Genomic DNA, 15,123 nt, shown 5'->3' on the forward strand with positions numbered 1-15,123 from the left:
GGCAGGGGTGCCAAACGCCCGCCGATCTAATATTGATGACTTAGGCTGAGGATAGGCACTCTGTATGCTGCCATATGGTGACTCAGCCTCTTCTAAAGGAAAATATCTCCATTTTATGGAACAAGACAACCTTTTATTCCCCTTTGATTGCATTTGATGCACATACTCCCCCAATGTCACCCAGTCTACCACCAGTCTTTTAGGACAGACATGATGCTTATGAAAGTTACATTTTTGCCGGTTATGAATCTGTCATCTGGATGGATCTTTAGGGTATATTTTCTAAAGAAACTCTCTCTGTACCTTTAGTGAGCAAACAGAACTATTATTTGACTCTGACATTCTAATTATGTTCTACATAAACTCCAGCTCTGCACCATAGTAAATAACAAAACCAACATATAAACTCCACAAACACATTTTCCTTCAAGATAACAGTCTTGTAAATTCCGTTCCCATCTAATATTCATTTCAGTGTCTCGTGTGACATTTACAATGTTTGTAGTGACTTATGTCAATTTACTTCCCGTCAATTGTCTTATTTTTTTTTCAGTGGGGGGATATTTTGTTGTAATTCAACCTGCCTGACATTAAAAATCAGCAGTGCGTTCACCGCATCAGCGTAAAAGAAAAAACGTATTCCGCCAACGGCAGACATGGATAAAGATATATCATACTGTGATGGTGCATAAACAAAGATTCATTGCTGGGGATATACAAGTCAACACCTCGGGTCGGTGAATTAGAAACAAATCAGTGTCGGAATAGTTTACAGGGAAGACATTAAATGAGAGACTGGTAGGATCTAAATTGATTTTCTTGCCTCTGTATTAACAGCAGACGGACAGAGAGAATAGATCAAAGCGAGATGTGCTTTTGTTATGCTACAAATGTAATTTCGGAAAATGTTTCCCCTTTTAAGTAAGACTGTGGGGGCTCGGCTGTTCCTTTGCCAAACTTTAAGGTTCTGTCTACTCCTTTGACTGTGGTTTACCATTAAAGCTAAAAAAAATTATTTCCAATTTCCACCGACCTTGTTGAATATACTGACTCAAGTGGAACATACCATTACAGAATGACTTGCAAAGGGAACTGGAGCAATCATAGTCGTATTTCATTCCAGAAAATGATGTCTCAGTACCTCATGCGTTCACCTATGCACATTGTGTGAGCGTGTAATCATGAAGTCCATAAACTGTCAAACACCTCATTTATTACAGGGATTAATAGGGTACTGTAGGCCACTCAGTGTGGCCACGTGAGTCGAAATCGCTGGAGACTTCTCACATATAGTCGCAGTTTGCCAAACAAGAATATAGACTTGTTTTTTCAGAGGGAAAATTTACGCATTGCAAAATAGCCTTTTTTTTTTTACAAATTTGTGTGCTGACAGCTAAAAATGTTTGAAAACCCTTTAATGTGAACTGTGATCGGACTTTTAGGCTACAGTGGTGTCGCTTCCATAATGATAGGGTATGCCACCACTATAGGGCCTGGTACTAAAGTACTCCAGTCGAGGACCCTATACCTACAACAATTCTGCCTCTTCCATAATGCATAGTATTCTGCTGGCTGTATAGCCCCATAGCACTGAAGTTCCTGACTGTAGACTAATTAGGCTTGGGTTTACAACATATTGTGATTCATAGGGAGGATGCTTATAAAAACAGCAAGTATTGGTTTCCAGCAGATGCAAGAACTGGACAAGATAGGTAAAGCAGGCAGTTGTCATCTAGTCTTACGTCTAGTATAGTATATAAGCAGTAAGTAGTCTTACAGAGATAGGTGTTGGCAAAATGCTCATTTGGTTGACAGATACCTCTCCTAATCCCCCACATACATGTATTTGGTGTGTATGTGTTCTCAAGAAAGAGGGGAGTAATCTGCTATCAAACATGTCTGGTGGCAGTTTATCTTCCCTAAAAAGAAAACGGATCAAGCATGCTGAAATCACGTCTGTCACTGGCGAGGAACACATTAGATGACTGATGAATGTGGCCAATCTTAAACTAATGTATATGACAGCTTAAATGAGCTGTGCCACAAAATCAATGTATCCACTACCCACAGAACAGGGGATCAACATCTGACTGGCGGGAGTCCGGCAGCAGCGACCCCACTAATGACAAACTGTGGTCCTCTGTGCCGGTATGAAAGGAGTGGCAAGTTGAGACTAGATGCTTTCACTCTATTACTGGCTGATGCCTGATGATAAATCTGGCACATCTTTAGACTGTCTATTCTAACTTTATACCACCTATTTGTTGGCTCAGTTTACTCCCAAAAATGCACCAAGTTTTTGGGTGCATGTTCTGGAACACAATGGCACATTTTAAGCAATGTCCTCTCCTGTGAAGCTACACCACCTAGCTGGAGGAGGTAGAAGAAGTGCAGAGAATTGTGTAAGACCATTAGTAAATGTGGTGCAAGACATTTACACATGTTTTCTGGTGAAAATTCGGGCGCATTTTCAATAGTAAATTTACCCCGTATTGTACAAAAGATATGTACGTACAAAACTGTAGATATTTTCAAGTCAAGAATTTTCTTGCGTTGACTAATATTTTAATTTAGACTCATTGGAGCAATAAAAATGCCCCTTATGATCCTAAATGTATGTTCTCTCAATGTAATTCATTTTAAGTCGTTTACTAGTTTTGTGTCCATCCTGGGAAACCTAGCAAGAGTATGTATATCAGCTTGATGTTGAACATAAGAAATACTTTCTGAAAGTATTAAAAGACATTTTGACTTATACCCTCTAGTGCTGACCTGCTGTGTGTTACAGAACACTTACCTCCAGCTGAGCTCTACGTTCCGCAATCACTCTCTCATCTTTGTTTCCAAAAAGTTTCTTTGGAGGAAATTCTAAGATGCTAAGCTGCAAGAGACAAGAGAAAGTCGTCAGTAAACAATCTGAAAAAATCTCAGAACTTTACTTTTGAGGACATTTTGCTGCAAAAAAAAAAAAAGACTGTAAAGTGTGTCAATTAACTATAGCGTATGCTAAAAGTCTGGTGTCTGCTCAATGTTGTTAGCAATGTGTCGCATTTGACCTCCAATTTTGTATTTTTTCCTCCATATTGCAGCCTACTGTATTAATATTGCTAATGTGCATCACTGTACAGCCACAATCTATTTTCTACTGGTTACCCTCAGTTAACAAGTTTCAACACAAAAGAGCACTTTTGGAAAGTAGTGGACCTGGAGGATCTCAGCGTGAATGGGGAAGATAAACTGCAGATCTAGCTTGACACTATCTTGCCAATAATAGGTAGAATCTGTTTGAGAGGTTTAAAACTACATGCTGAACCCATTTACAAAGAATTCTGGCTGTTCTTAGGGCATAGAAAAAAAGGAAATACAATTATTTGACCCACTCACAATAAAGGTATAAAATAATTCCAATAATCACAGTTGGTGAGAAATTTGTCCATGTACCAATCTGTATATAACATATGGAAACTAAACCACCGGAAACCACTGTTAACACAGGTAAAACACACACATTGCTCCTGGTTTTCATCATGTCTACTGGATGTCCTTCAATGGGAACTTTCATTGTCTACTTCAATAGGCTCTTTCAGCATGATCAACCCTATTAAACCAGGCATACTACCTAATAGGGCTCATCATACTGATTAAAACAATACCTTTCTTTTGTCTGTATGCTGAACTATGCAGAGATAACTATATTTGTATTCATATGCAAATAAGCATGTTAGAGCACCAGGGGGTGGGGTTGAATCCTTGGAGCACAGCTTTTGTAACTCCCCCTGTGCTCTGCACACTTCCCCTCCCCTTAAATGACAGGGCTAGACATTATCATGGTGAGACCAGAGCTGTATCCTAGAATGTACTGTACATATTATATACACTATTTACTATAGACATACTACAATGAGAAGAGTGAATTTCTATGCTAACAAAGCTAATACATATATTACCGGTTTATAAACAGACACAATATATAATTATCAAGAAATCAATAATATGTTTTAGCTTTCTAAGTATAGAAAAACCATAGTCCGCAACATGATAAGGCTGTAGCCGGGAGGTAAGTAGCCAGCCTTGCATGAACAGATACCAGGTTTGAATCTTGGGAGAGACTTTCAGAATTGTTTCTTCAGACATTTTTTTCTCTCCCTCATTTAACCCATAAAAAAAGGTTATAGCTTATCATATTGAGAATAATGTCGTTTAGCGAATACATATTGCTGGTTCCTTTCTAACCATATATTGTATCTGCGAATAAACCAATAAAAAAAACTGGATTTTCAATATAGTAAGGCTATAGCCTATTATTATGGGTTAAATGAGAGAAATAAATAACAGAAACAACAACCTTACCACATAAATAAGAATGATTTTTCTAAACTTAGAAAACTAACACATTACTGATTTCTATATAGTCATATATTGGATTGTGAATAATCTAGTCGTTTCTATATTAGCTTTCTAAGGATAAAAAAACCTTTATTTTCAACATGGTAAGGCTGTAGTATGTAATGTATATGATATATACATGCTAGGATCAGGCTCAAGGACACAACTCTGCCTTTCCCATGCTAAAGTCTAGTCCTGTAAATTAAGGGAAGAGGGAGTGTGCAGCGCATAGGGGATGTTACAAAGGCAGTGCTTTCAGGATTCAAACCCACCCACTGGTGCTCCAACTTGCTTATTTACAGAATAAAAACTGATATCTTTGCAGCTGCTTAGCATAAAGTCAAAAGAAAGACATCGCTTTAATTAGCATGATGAGCTCTACCAGACAACATGCCTGGTTTATTATGGTTGATCATGCTGACAGAGCCTCTTTAAGACCAGTGCTCTGTACATCAGTTTAAAGGGCACCTCTAATCCCAGTACATACTCCTACATACAGGGCCATATGTTATTACTGCCTGAATTGTCTTAGAGTTGGGGGCGGAGAAATGCAGTCAGGGAGCGGAACTTCTGGGCACAACTGCAACACCCTTGCTGCGGCCAGGGGCTCATTTACATATTATAAAAGATAATTTTTCTACACACTGCAACTACTTAAAGAAATGGGACTAAATGCATTACATTCAGCTGACATGTGCACATCCTGCAAGTCAGCTGGATTAACGCTAATAAATCTGGTGAGAGATGCCCTTTAATCTTTGCCCTGATGGCATCAGATGTGTGAAAATTATTATTCTATGACACTTCAGAGTCGAGGTAGATCTCAGATATAATTTACTCAAATTTTTTGGTTTAAATTGTAATAATGATCCAAGGACGGCACAGCCTAGCCCTGTCTACTCCCCCTTACTGCCCACTTTTTGAAAAAGGGTCACAAACCCATCAAAAACTCTTTTTGATGCCAGAAAACTGGCATAAGGACTATGATAAATGTGGGCCTGCATTTATCCGGTTCATATGATGAACACACAGGTGCACAGCTTGTTGCAAGACACAAATCTGATACCTTTACAGTATCCAGCCCTGCACCTGTGTGTCCATCGCATGACTGGGACAGATTTTTAATATTGAAGAAAACAACTGATAAAGAACACCCTATAACAGAATACATTTTCATTATACAACGGATCATTATTTACTGGAACTATAATCTCCCATTAATTTAAGTTTGTAGAATTATTTGACTACTATAATGTACAAATCCCCTCTCTCAAAGAAAGTAAAAGAAAAGATAGTTTATACCATACTAATGAACTTATAGCTAGCCCTCACAAACATATATAGATATAAATGTCCTTTCAGACAAACTACACATAAAAGCAAAATAATAAAATAAAAATAAAACTCTCAATACAAACGGCATTAAGAAAAAAAGTGAAAATGCGAAAATAAGATTGATACTTGAGACGAACATCCAAGGGATTTCCACTGGCTCATGGTCTCAGGCCATTGAGAAGTATAGTATATTTAATAAAGAGTGTTGGTGTAGAGTTAATGAGGGCTAAAATTAAACATGTAGCAGAGAGATAAATCACTAGTAGATGTATATAATTAGAGTTACAACACATCATATATTCCCTTATAGTGCTCCATGTTAATGGCTCATAAAATGAAGGTAAAGCACAAAGGGCAATGGCCAGAAGACAAACTAAATTATCTCAAGTAATAGAAAAAAAAACTGGAGAGAACAACCAAGATTAGAAGACAGTAAGGAATCAATTACTTATACAACTGCTAGAGGGACAGGGAGTGGTTGATTATCACAGCACTTCAGGCAAGGTCTAGGAGAAGAAATCACATAACAGACTCAAGATTTATATTATTATTACATAAAATTATTTAAAATGTCCCATCAAGACATCACAAATGTATTGGCCCAATCAGAGCTGTTACCTTAATTATCTGGGTCAGTACAGTTACAACAATACCACATTTATATATTTTTTTTTATTGTGTTTTAATACTGAAAAAAATAATAAAAAAAATGTCATTGCCATATTCTGACCCCCATAAGTTTTTTGAGTTACAGTATTTTTCCAGACTATAAGAAACACTTTTCCTTCACTTTTTGGATGGTCTAAATGCTAATGCAGGAGGCGTGGGAGTGGTGATAAAGTGCACTGCACTGGTTGTACTTGTTCTAGGCTCCGCTCTGTAGTGTGTCATGACGGCGTACAGTGTCAGGACACAGTACACGTAGGAGCGTACTATGACCTTATGTTGTGTAATCTAAGGTCACAGTGTAGTGCGGGCTGGGAAAGCAAGGCGGTGGGGGGGCAGCGCTGTCCGGAGCAAGCGAGGCAAGTTTTTTTTTTTTTTTTTTTTAACATCTGATCTGACGCTTATGGGGTCTAATCTGAGGCTGATGGAGCTTGGGGATCCGAGGGTCTGATCTGAGGCTGATGAAGCTTGGGGGTCTGATTTTGGGATGTGATCTGAAGTTTGCTGAAGAATGGGGGTCTAATTTGGAGTCTGATGAGGATTGGGGATCTGCTCTGAGGTCTGATTAAAAATATTTTTTCTTATTTTCCTCCTCCAAATCCAAGGTGCGTCTTATAGTCTGAAAAATACGGTACATACAGAAATGTAAGGACTTTTTTTGTGGGGCAATCTGTAGTTTTTATTGATATTATTTTGGCATTTTTTTTATACCTTCTTAATCACTTTTTATGCAATTTTAGGGGCAGTGAGGAAATGAAAAAAAAATTGCCATTTTTTCTGTTACATAATTCGCCGTATGGAATAAAATATTTTTATATTTTAATAGTATGTGCATTTTTGGACGCAGGAATGCCTATGATTTTTTTTGTTTATTTTTATTTTACATTTTGGGAAAGGGGGGTGATTTAAATTTTTACATATTTAAAAGCTTTTTAAAACTTTTTTTTTAAGTCACCCTAAAGGACTATAATGAGCAATCACTAGCTTACCATTTCAGTTCACTAATGGATTTTGGTCCATTACTTGACTACAGCACATGAGGGGTTAAATGTCTGCAATCGGCAGACATTAGCACTGGGTTCTGCTGTATGAAACAGCAGAAACCTGGCAGCTATGGCGCACATAATCCAGTACATGATTATCTCTAACAAAGCTAAAACTAGCCCTGTGCCTTATATGTAACCAGATATTTCCCCAATCATTTCTCCAATTGTTCTGCTAGATTTATTTCTAGCTGGCATCTTAGGGTGTGTGTCCCTTCTCAGGTATGTCCTTTCTGTTGCAGCTGGTGGCAGTTGAAGGATGGAACTGAGCATGTGCTTCCATCTCAGTAAGCAGGGCAGAGAAATTAGAAAAAGAGCAAATAAGCAGGTGGCGCTATACAGGTAGATTTCATTCAATAATTCAGTAGTTAAAATAAAAGTGTTCAGTTACAATAGTGATCAGATCAGGTGCAGGTTTGAAAACTGTAGAACATTATTCATGGGAAAAGCCTTTTAACTGCTGAGGACATTGTTATTTATGTACATGTATTCAGTATATTTTCATGGTTTTAGAGGCTTAGTGTTCCTTTAACTTTAGCCGTACCGACAAGTTTCTAAATACAACTTAATAAACCAGTGTAGAAAATAAAATGTTAATTCGTCTCATAAAACTGGGAGATCAATTAATAACATCCTAGAAGTTCATAAAATGCATAGATAACATCAACCATTAACCACTGAGATGGTGGAAATGACGGAGGACACCTAAGAGACGGCAAGAGGCAATTCTGAGATGTTATAGATGATTTATTTGTGAAAACACAAAAGGTGCCAAAGGCAATAAACTATAGTAACGACAAGCGTGTACACAGAAAAAGCGGTCAGCAGTTTTGGGTGATGTAATTAGTGTGCCTGATAGATCAACTCATTAGGGCAATTTCAAGGTGCATCTATTAACATAAAGTCAAGTGAGATCTCACAAATCTCATGTACTGTAATGCACCATCCGTGATGCCGCAATATATTCTACTTAGCGGATTTAACTATGTATACCCACTAGAATAATACTGAGAAAACAATAAATAACGCAAGATTATTATACTCCAGAGGTAAAGTACTGCTATACTCCAGGCGCGTAGATCAGGAACATAGGAGGTGAACTTTTCTTTCAAGCTGAAATTCAACTCTTGTCATGTGAACAAACAAATGGTGTATGCGGCAAAATGCACTGTACCATATTAGCTTTGTAAAAGATTGCAGATGTATAGATGCCTATTCTTGCAGGGGTTTACACGCTGAATGCCTTACGTGAAGCACACACGCGCTAGAGCAGGCATGCTCAACCTGCGGACCTCCAGCTGTTGCAAAACTACAACTCCCATCATTCCCTGACAGCTATCATCCTACAGAAGGGCATGGTGGGATTTGTAGTATTACAAAAGCTGGAGGGCCACAGGTTGAGCATCCCTGCTCTAGAGGATTCAAGCCAGCCAAACCTATCAATTTTAATTCAATGGGTATGGAGGGGGAGAGGGGGGGCTGCCAAATCGTCCCTCAACTGCAGATGTTGGAGAAAACTAGAATGTCTAGTCTAGTCCTTTCCACTTTCTAGAGAAAAACCAAGCTTATTATCCTTTCCCCATTGAAATACCGTATATTTGTACAAATGTCTGAATGCTTGTTCATAGGGTGAATGGGGGACAGAGTTGAGGAACTACCTGCTTGGCAATCAGTTATGTAATGTTCACAGTCAGCGAAAGACAGCTCTGCACTCAATTTATGTAACATTAATGGTTTTTGTTCCTTCCTAAAAGCCAAATTTTGCATCTTTCTAGTCTTCATGATAACTTTCCTACTATTTTGCTTCTTTGGGATGTATATAAGCGTCTATTACTGACAACTCTCTCTGCTCTCCCCCTCCTTTCTCTCAGCAGTAGAGAGAGGAGCAGGAGGATGTACATAGCTGATGTGTGTACAAATAGGGGAGAGGATCCAAGGACATGATGTAGTCAGGCAGAAGAGGACACAAGGCAGTGTGAGACTGCAGAATTGGGGGAAAAGGGTGTGTGTAACTCTTAGCTGTAGTCCAACACCGTAAAGGGAATGATTTTTAACAACTACAATAGGTCATCCAGTTCCAATATTACAGTAAGATTAAAAGAAAGTCCCCATTTCCCTGCAGCTTCAAATATGTAAACCATGTATACATTATGGGGCACTGTTTTAGACACCGGTCTTAATAAGGCCCATAGCTGGCGGAAGGTCCACCTAAAATATGAAGAAACACAGGCCTCTTCATAACGTCAGCGTTTCAGGCACCGCTTCTAAATGTTTCCTAGCTGTCTTACCTTTATACCTTTTTCTATGCCTGAAACGGGTAAATGAGACAGGCCTTCTCCCCACCATGCCCACTTTTTTTAGACCTGGGGTGAGCAGGAAGAAGTCGCAGATTACACCACACTCTGCACCTGAAATATGGCTAATTTAGGTGTAGTTCAGCATGATAAATTACCCCCCATGTACTTTTTTGGAGCTCTTATGTCTATCACATGGAGCAACTTTGCAAACCGTCTGAGTTAAACTTTTCTAAAGAGCCGACATGTCTGTTAGCATTATTAATTGACATCGGCAGGGGTTTCAGGATCAGAACCGCCCCCACCACCCATCTGACATTGATGCCTATCCTGAGGATAGTTACAGAGCACCTTCACCAGTGTAAAAAAAAAAAAGATAAAAAATGATATATATTTTATTTACACTAGTTACTGACTTGGATTACTGATATCCCTATTGATCAGAACTGTGATCTATAATGAGGATAGGTCATCAATATACTAGCACTACACAACCTCTTTAAAAATGTGCTATAGTTTTCAGTATACAGCTCATAAGCAGATTCTGTGTAGTCTAATTCTGAAGTCTTCACACCCTCTTTGTATTACCCTACAGACAGCAAAAGAGGGGAAAGATAAAGGAAGTAAAACATAACTCCAAAATCAGACTACATGGGGTTTGTTTTGCAGTCTGTAACCATGGAGTCGATAGATCTGCATAGCAACTGTATACATAAAATAGTACCATTCAAAGGGGTTGTGTCACTTCGGCAACTAGCATTTATCATGTAGAGAAAGTTAATACAAGACACTTACTAGTGTATTGCGATTGTCTAGATTGCTTCCTTCGCTGGCTAGATTAATTTTTCAAATCACATCATACACTGCTTGTTTTTTTTATGGATATGACCACCCTGCAATTCAGCAGCGGTGGCCGTGCTTGCACACCGTACGAAAAAGCACCAGCCTGTCTGGCGGTCGAGACCGTGGGATTGTGCACAGGTACGTATGCACAGCAGGATACAATCAGTGTACAAAGTGATGGAAAAATGAATCCAGCCAGCAAAAGAGGCAATATGGACAATCGCAATACATTAGTAAGTGCCTTGTAGTAACTTTCTCTACATAATAAATCCCACTTGCCGAAGTGACAACTCCTTTAAGTAAAGACTATAAGAAAAATGTATTCATTATGAATTTTAGATGCACCAGAGCAAGACGACTCTAATGTAAAAGTGTACATAGCCTTTAAATGGGTTTGTCAGGACTCCCAACACAAATGGGGATCTGACTCCCAACACCCCTGCCAATCAGCTGTTGGAACAATGGTACTTTGGGGATCACTGCAGCCTCTTCTTAGGCCTGCAACGTCAGGTTCTTTGCTGACATGGTTCCACTCAACTGAATGGGATTTAACAGCCATTATACAATGGAAGGTGTCATGCTTGGTTTACTATGAACAGGCAACAGCACTCGTCCAAGTACTGTGGTCCCTTCAAACAGTTGACGGGGTGCTTAGAGTCAGACACCAATCAATGATATAGTGATGTCCTATCCTGAGGACATTTTATATTTTAAACCTGTAGATATGCTAAATTTTACTTTCCAATAGATTACAATTTCCCAGCTCATGTAACAAGTACCCGACTCACACTGTCATCTCATTAACATCATTGTTGATAGGAAAAAACATAAAATATGCAGCATGACTGGATGTACAAATGATGTCTCCCGCAATCTCCCTCCCCTCCAATTCACCCACTGCCCTGTTTACAAATGCTAATCCAGTTTCTCATTAAAACTATAACTACAATAAAAGGTTCCTCAAATATCGGAGTCGAAGCACCTTAACTTAAAAGAACCAACACTCTAAATTTCCATTAATTACTTCCCCTTCAAGGCGGCCATGGATTACAGGAGTTTCATCATTAGTGTTTGACAGCAAGTTCAAATATAGCTAAAAGAATAAAAGGAAAAAAATGCGTCGTCTACAGCCGTAGGAAATGTCTGGATATACTTTCTAGTGAGGAATGCAAGCGGGAACTTTGCCTACTTTACTTTTTGAAGACTTGACAAAAGTAACTTGCACAACCTTGCTCAGGGACGCTTACAATTCCACTCTTCAGAAGGAATATAAAGCCATTATATGATGTGGTAATAAAATGAGAATGGCTCATTTCCAAGGATTTTTCACAATACAAGATTCTTTCTGGGCACAGCCACGAACAGCTGGAAACCATTCACAAGAAAAATGTTTAAAGAACATGTAAATGTAAAAATGAGGTGATTCAACTAACCAAACATGTAGCCGTCAACAAGATCAGAGCTTTCATCTTCATCCATTGAGGGTGCTACACACAGATTACTGTTTAGTACACTCACGAGAATTGAAATGAAAAATGAAGTGATACTGGAATGTTTGTAATGGATGGTAGGGTCTACAGAGTAAGAGTTACCTTACATGCCACACGTTGAGTGCTTACAAGTCCAGACTTCCTTTTCTTCTACATCTCTCTGCATTATTATTATTATTATTTTTAGAACAGCTCTTTAAAAAAGAGCTAATTGCCTCAAAACTGGATATTAAAATCCCTGCAGATCAGCTGATATCTTACAGGGAAGCTAATAGGACATCCTGTCTCATTGTACATACAGTCCTATCTATAAGAAAGCATGGTATAGAGCAGAAGGAGCTGAGCAGATACATGTGTATGCATATATGCTTAGGAGTCCAGAGGCCGGTACTATTCAGTGGTTGACCTTATGTATGGTATATGACTGCGCATGTTGACAGCTGTCACTAAGTAGGACCACCAAATCTTTTCCCACAAAACTATATATCAATCCGCTCAATTTCTCCTGCTCTAGAGCATGCTGTCTGCGGAACAGACACCATGTCCAAGGAGACAGGTTCCTTTTAAAGGGGTTATCCAACATCATACAAACAGCTTCCCCATGTTTCCCGGGCCCCTCAGAGGAAACATACTTGCCCCTCTCCCTGCGCTTCTGGTCTCCGCATCGCTGCTTCTTCCTGTACACGGATGAAAACATCCGGTGTCGGGGGTAGAAGCCAATGGCAGGCGGGGACGAGGATGAGCCTCTCTGGTGTCACCCGCGATGCTAGGGAGGCTCGTCCCCATCTGCCATTGGCTGCTACTGTTTTCATCAGTATACAGGTAGAAGCAGCAGCAGCGCCGGCGGTGGTGCGGGAACCATGAGCGGCGCAGGGAGCAGGGTAAATATATTCCATTTGAGGGGCCCGGCACATAGGGGGGCTGTTGTATTAGGGCGTGTCAATTGTTTTTTACTTTGTTTTTCAAAAAATTAGGGTGGTCAAAAAGTTGTGTTTTGGTTAGCAATTCACAATAATATTTACAAGAAATGGCAATAACATTGTTTTGCTTGGCAAATCGCTACTTCAATTTTGTGATATTTTGATGTTTTATGTAAAAGTCTTCTTTCAAGAAGTGCCGTCTTCTCCTTATTTCTGTCTGTACTTCTGCTCTAAGGTTAAGAATATACTTATACTATACTGTTGTAAGATGTTGGATAACCCCTTTAACAGGACCTCCACCTGCTTCTAAAGTATGGACTTTCAACATGCTTTCCCAACCATGTCTGGCAGTTTTGGGCGATTCCTACTTGCGTAAGATGTGTCATCTATATTCCGCATGAACCAGTTGATTTCCTACTATGGTCCTCTTTTAGAAAGACAATGTGTCCATATTCTGGCTTCATTTGTGGCAAAATACAACCTTCGTACATACCTTGCACCACATTTAATATGGGTTTTAGACCTCTTTTTGTCAGGAAATGCTTGTACCTTAAAAATAATGGGGTGTGGCTTAATTATAATGCACCATTGTGTGCCAAAATTCTGGTACAAAATTTGAGAACAAAATAAACCAACCAATAGATAATATACAATTAGACAAAACTAGGTAAATCTGCACCAGATTTATCACAGCATGAGCTACTGGGTGCATATTTACACTGCTTAGGTTTGCACTGCCTACATTTTAAATAAGAAGAATAAATCTGCTGTAATGTGTTTTTTGCAACTTTTTTTATTTTACGTTTATATTACACTAATTGCATTTGGCCCCCTGTGTGGGGATTATACTGTCTACCTATAATTGTTCGATGCAAGCTTTTAATAATTCCTTTGAAGAGTTTCTGATTAATTTCCCCAGAGTAGATCGCTTCTGTAGGGAACTTTTTGCATAGAAATATTTGCGCTACATTTCAGGATGTACTTAGCAACTTATCAGTTTTGTATGGACCTCACAATTTCTTCTGTTTGGAGCAGTAATGTCAATGCCAACATAATATGCTAATCATTTTATTGCCAAAAAGCTTCAAAACTGCAACTGAAACATGTGTATTTCTACATTTCAGATTATCTCCATATTCTATCCACATAGCTTGGAAGAAAGAAGAGACAGAGGGGATATGATAGAAACTTTTAAATACATAAAGGGAATCAACTCGGTAAAGGAGGAGAGCATATTTAAAAGAAGAAAAACTACCACAAGAGGACACAGTTTTAAATTAGAGGGGCAAAGGTTTAAAGGTAATATAAGGAAGTATTACTTTACTGAGAGGGTAGTGGATGCATGGAATAGCCTTCCTGCAGAAGTGGTAGCTGCAAATACAGTGAAGGAGTTTAAGCATGCATGGGATAGGCATAAGGCCATCCTTCATATAAGATAGGGCCGGGGCTATTCATAGGATTCAGATATATTGGGCAGACTAGATGGGCCAAATGGTTCTTATCTGCCGACACATTCTATGTTTCTATGTTTCTATGTTTCTATCCTAGTCATATTCTATTGATGTTTACAGTGGTGCTTGAAAGCTTGTGAAACCTTCTGAATTTTCTATATTTCTGCATTAATGTGATCTAAAACTACAACAGATTTTCACAGAAGTCCTAAACGTAGATAAAGATAACCAAATAAAACAAACAATTCAAAAATATTAGGTCATTTATTTTTTTGAGGAAAATGAACCAATATCACATGGCTGTAAGTGGCAAAAGTATGTGAGTCAGGTTTTTCCATGAATGGAACAACAATCAGTTGTGGGTGGGCAACCTATTTTTTTTTTTTTAAGAACAGGGATCTAAAGTCTAATTTTCACAATACATTTGTGGAAGTGTATTACGGTGCGAAAAAAAGAAGATTTCGGAGGACCTTAGAAGAAGAGTTGTTGATGCTCATCAGACTGGACAAGGTTACAAAACCATCTTTAAAGAGTTTGGACTCCAATCCACAGTCAGAAGGACTGTGTACCAATGAAAGAAATGCAAGACCATTATTACCCTCTTCAGGAGTTGTTAACAAACAAAGATGATGCCAGGAGCAAGGTATCCGCAAGGTCATATTACTGCAAGTACCATAAAACATTGCCTTTATTAC

At 38.8% G+C, this 15,123-nt stretch overlaps 1 protein-coding gene across 1 annotated transcript in view; it reads right to left on the reverse strand.

Moving 5' to 3' along the window:
- The window catches only part of KIF16B (kinesin family member 16B), a 327,221-nt gene that overhangs the window by 21,321 nt on the left and 290,777 nt on the right, over positions 1-15,123 (reverse strand). The window contains exon 25 of the mRNA XM_044289350.1: positions 2,798-2,881. Within this exon, the coding sequence (XP_044145285.1) occupies positions 2,798-2,881 (84 nt within the window). The remainder of the gene's footprint in view (positions 1-2,797; positions 2,882-15,123) is intronic.

The sequence above is a fragment of the Bufo gargarizans genome, chromosome 4 (genome assembly GCF_014858855.1).
Source record: "Bufo gargarizans isolate SCDJY-AF-19 chromosome 4, ASM1485885v1, whole genome shotgun sequence".
In the NCBI taxonomy this organism is placed as follows: domain Eukaryota; kingdom Metazoa; phylum Chordata; class Amphibia; order Anura; family Bufonidae; genus Bufo; species Bufo gargarizans.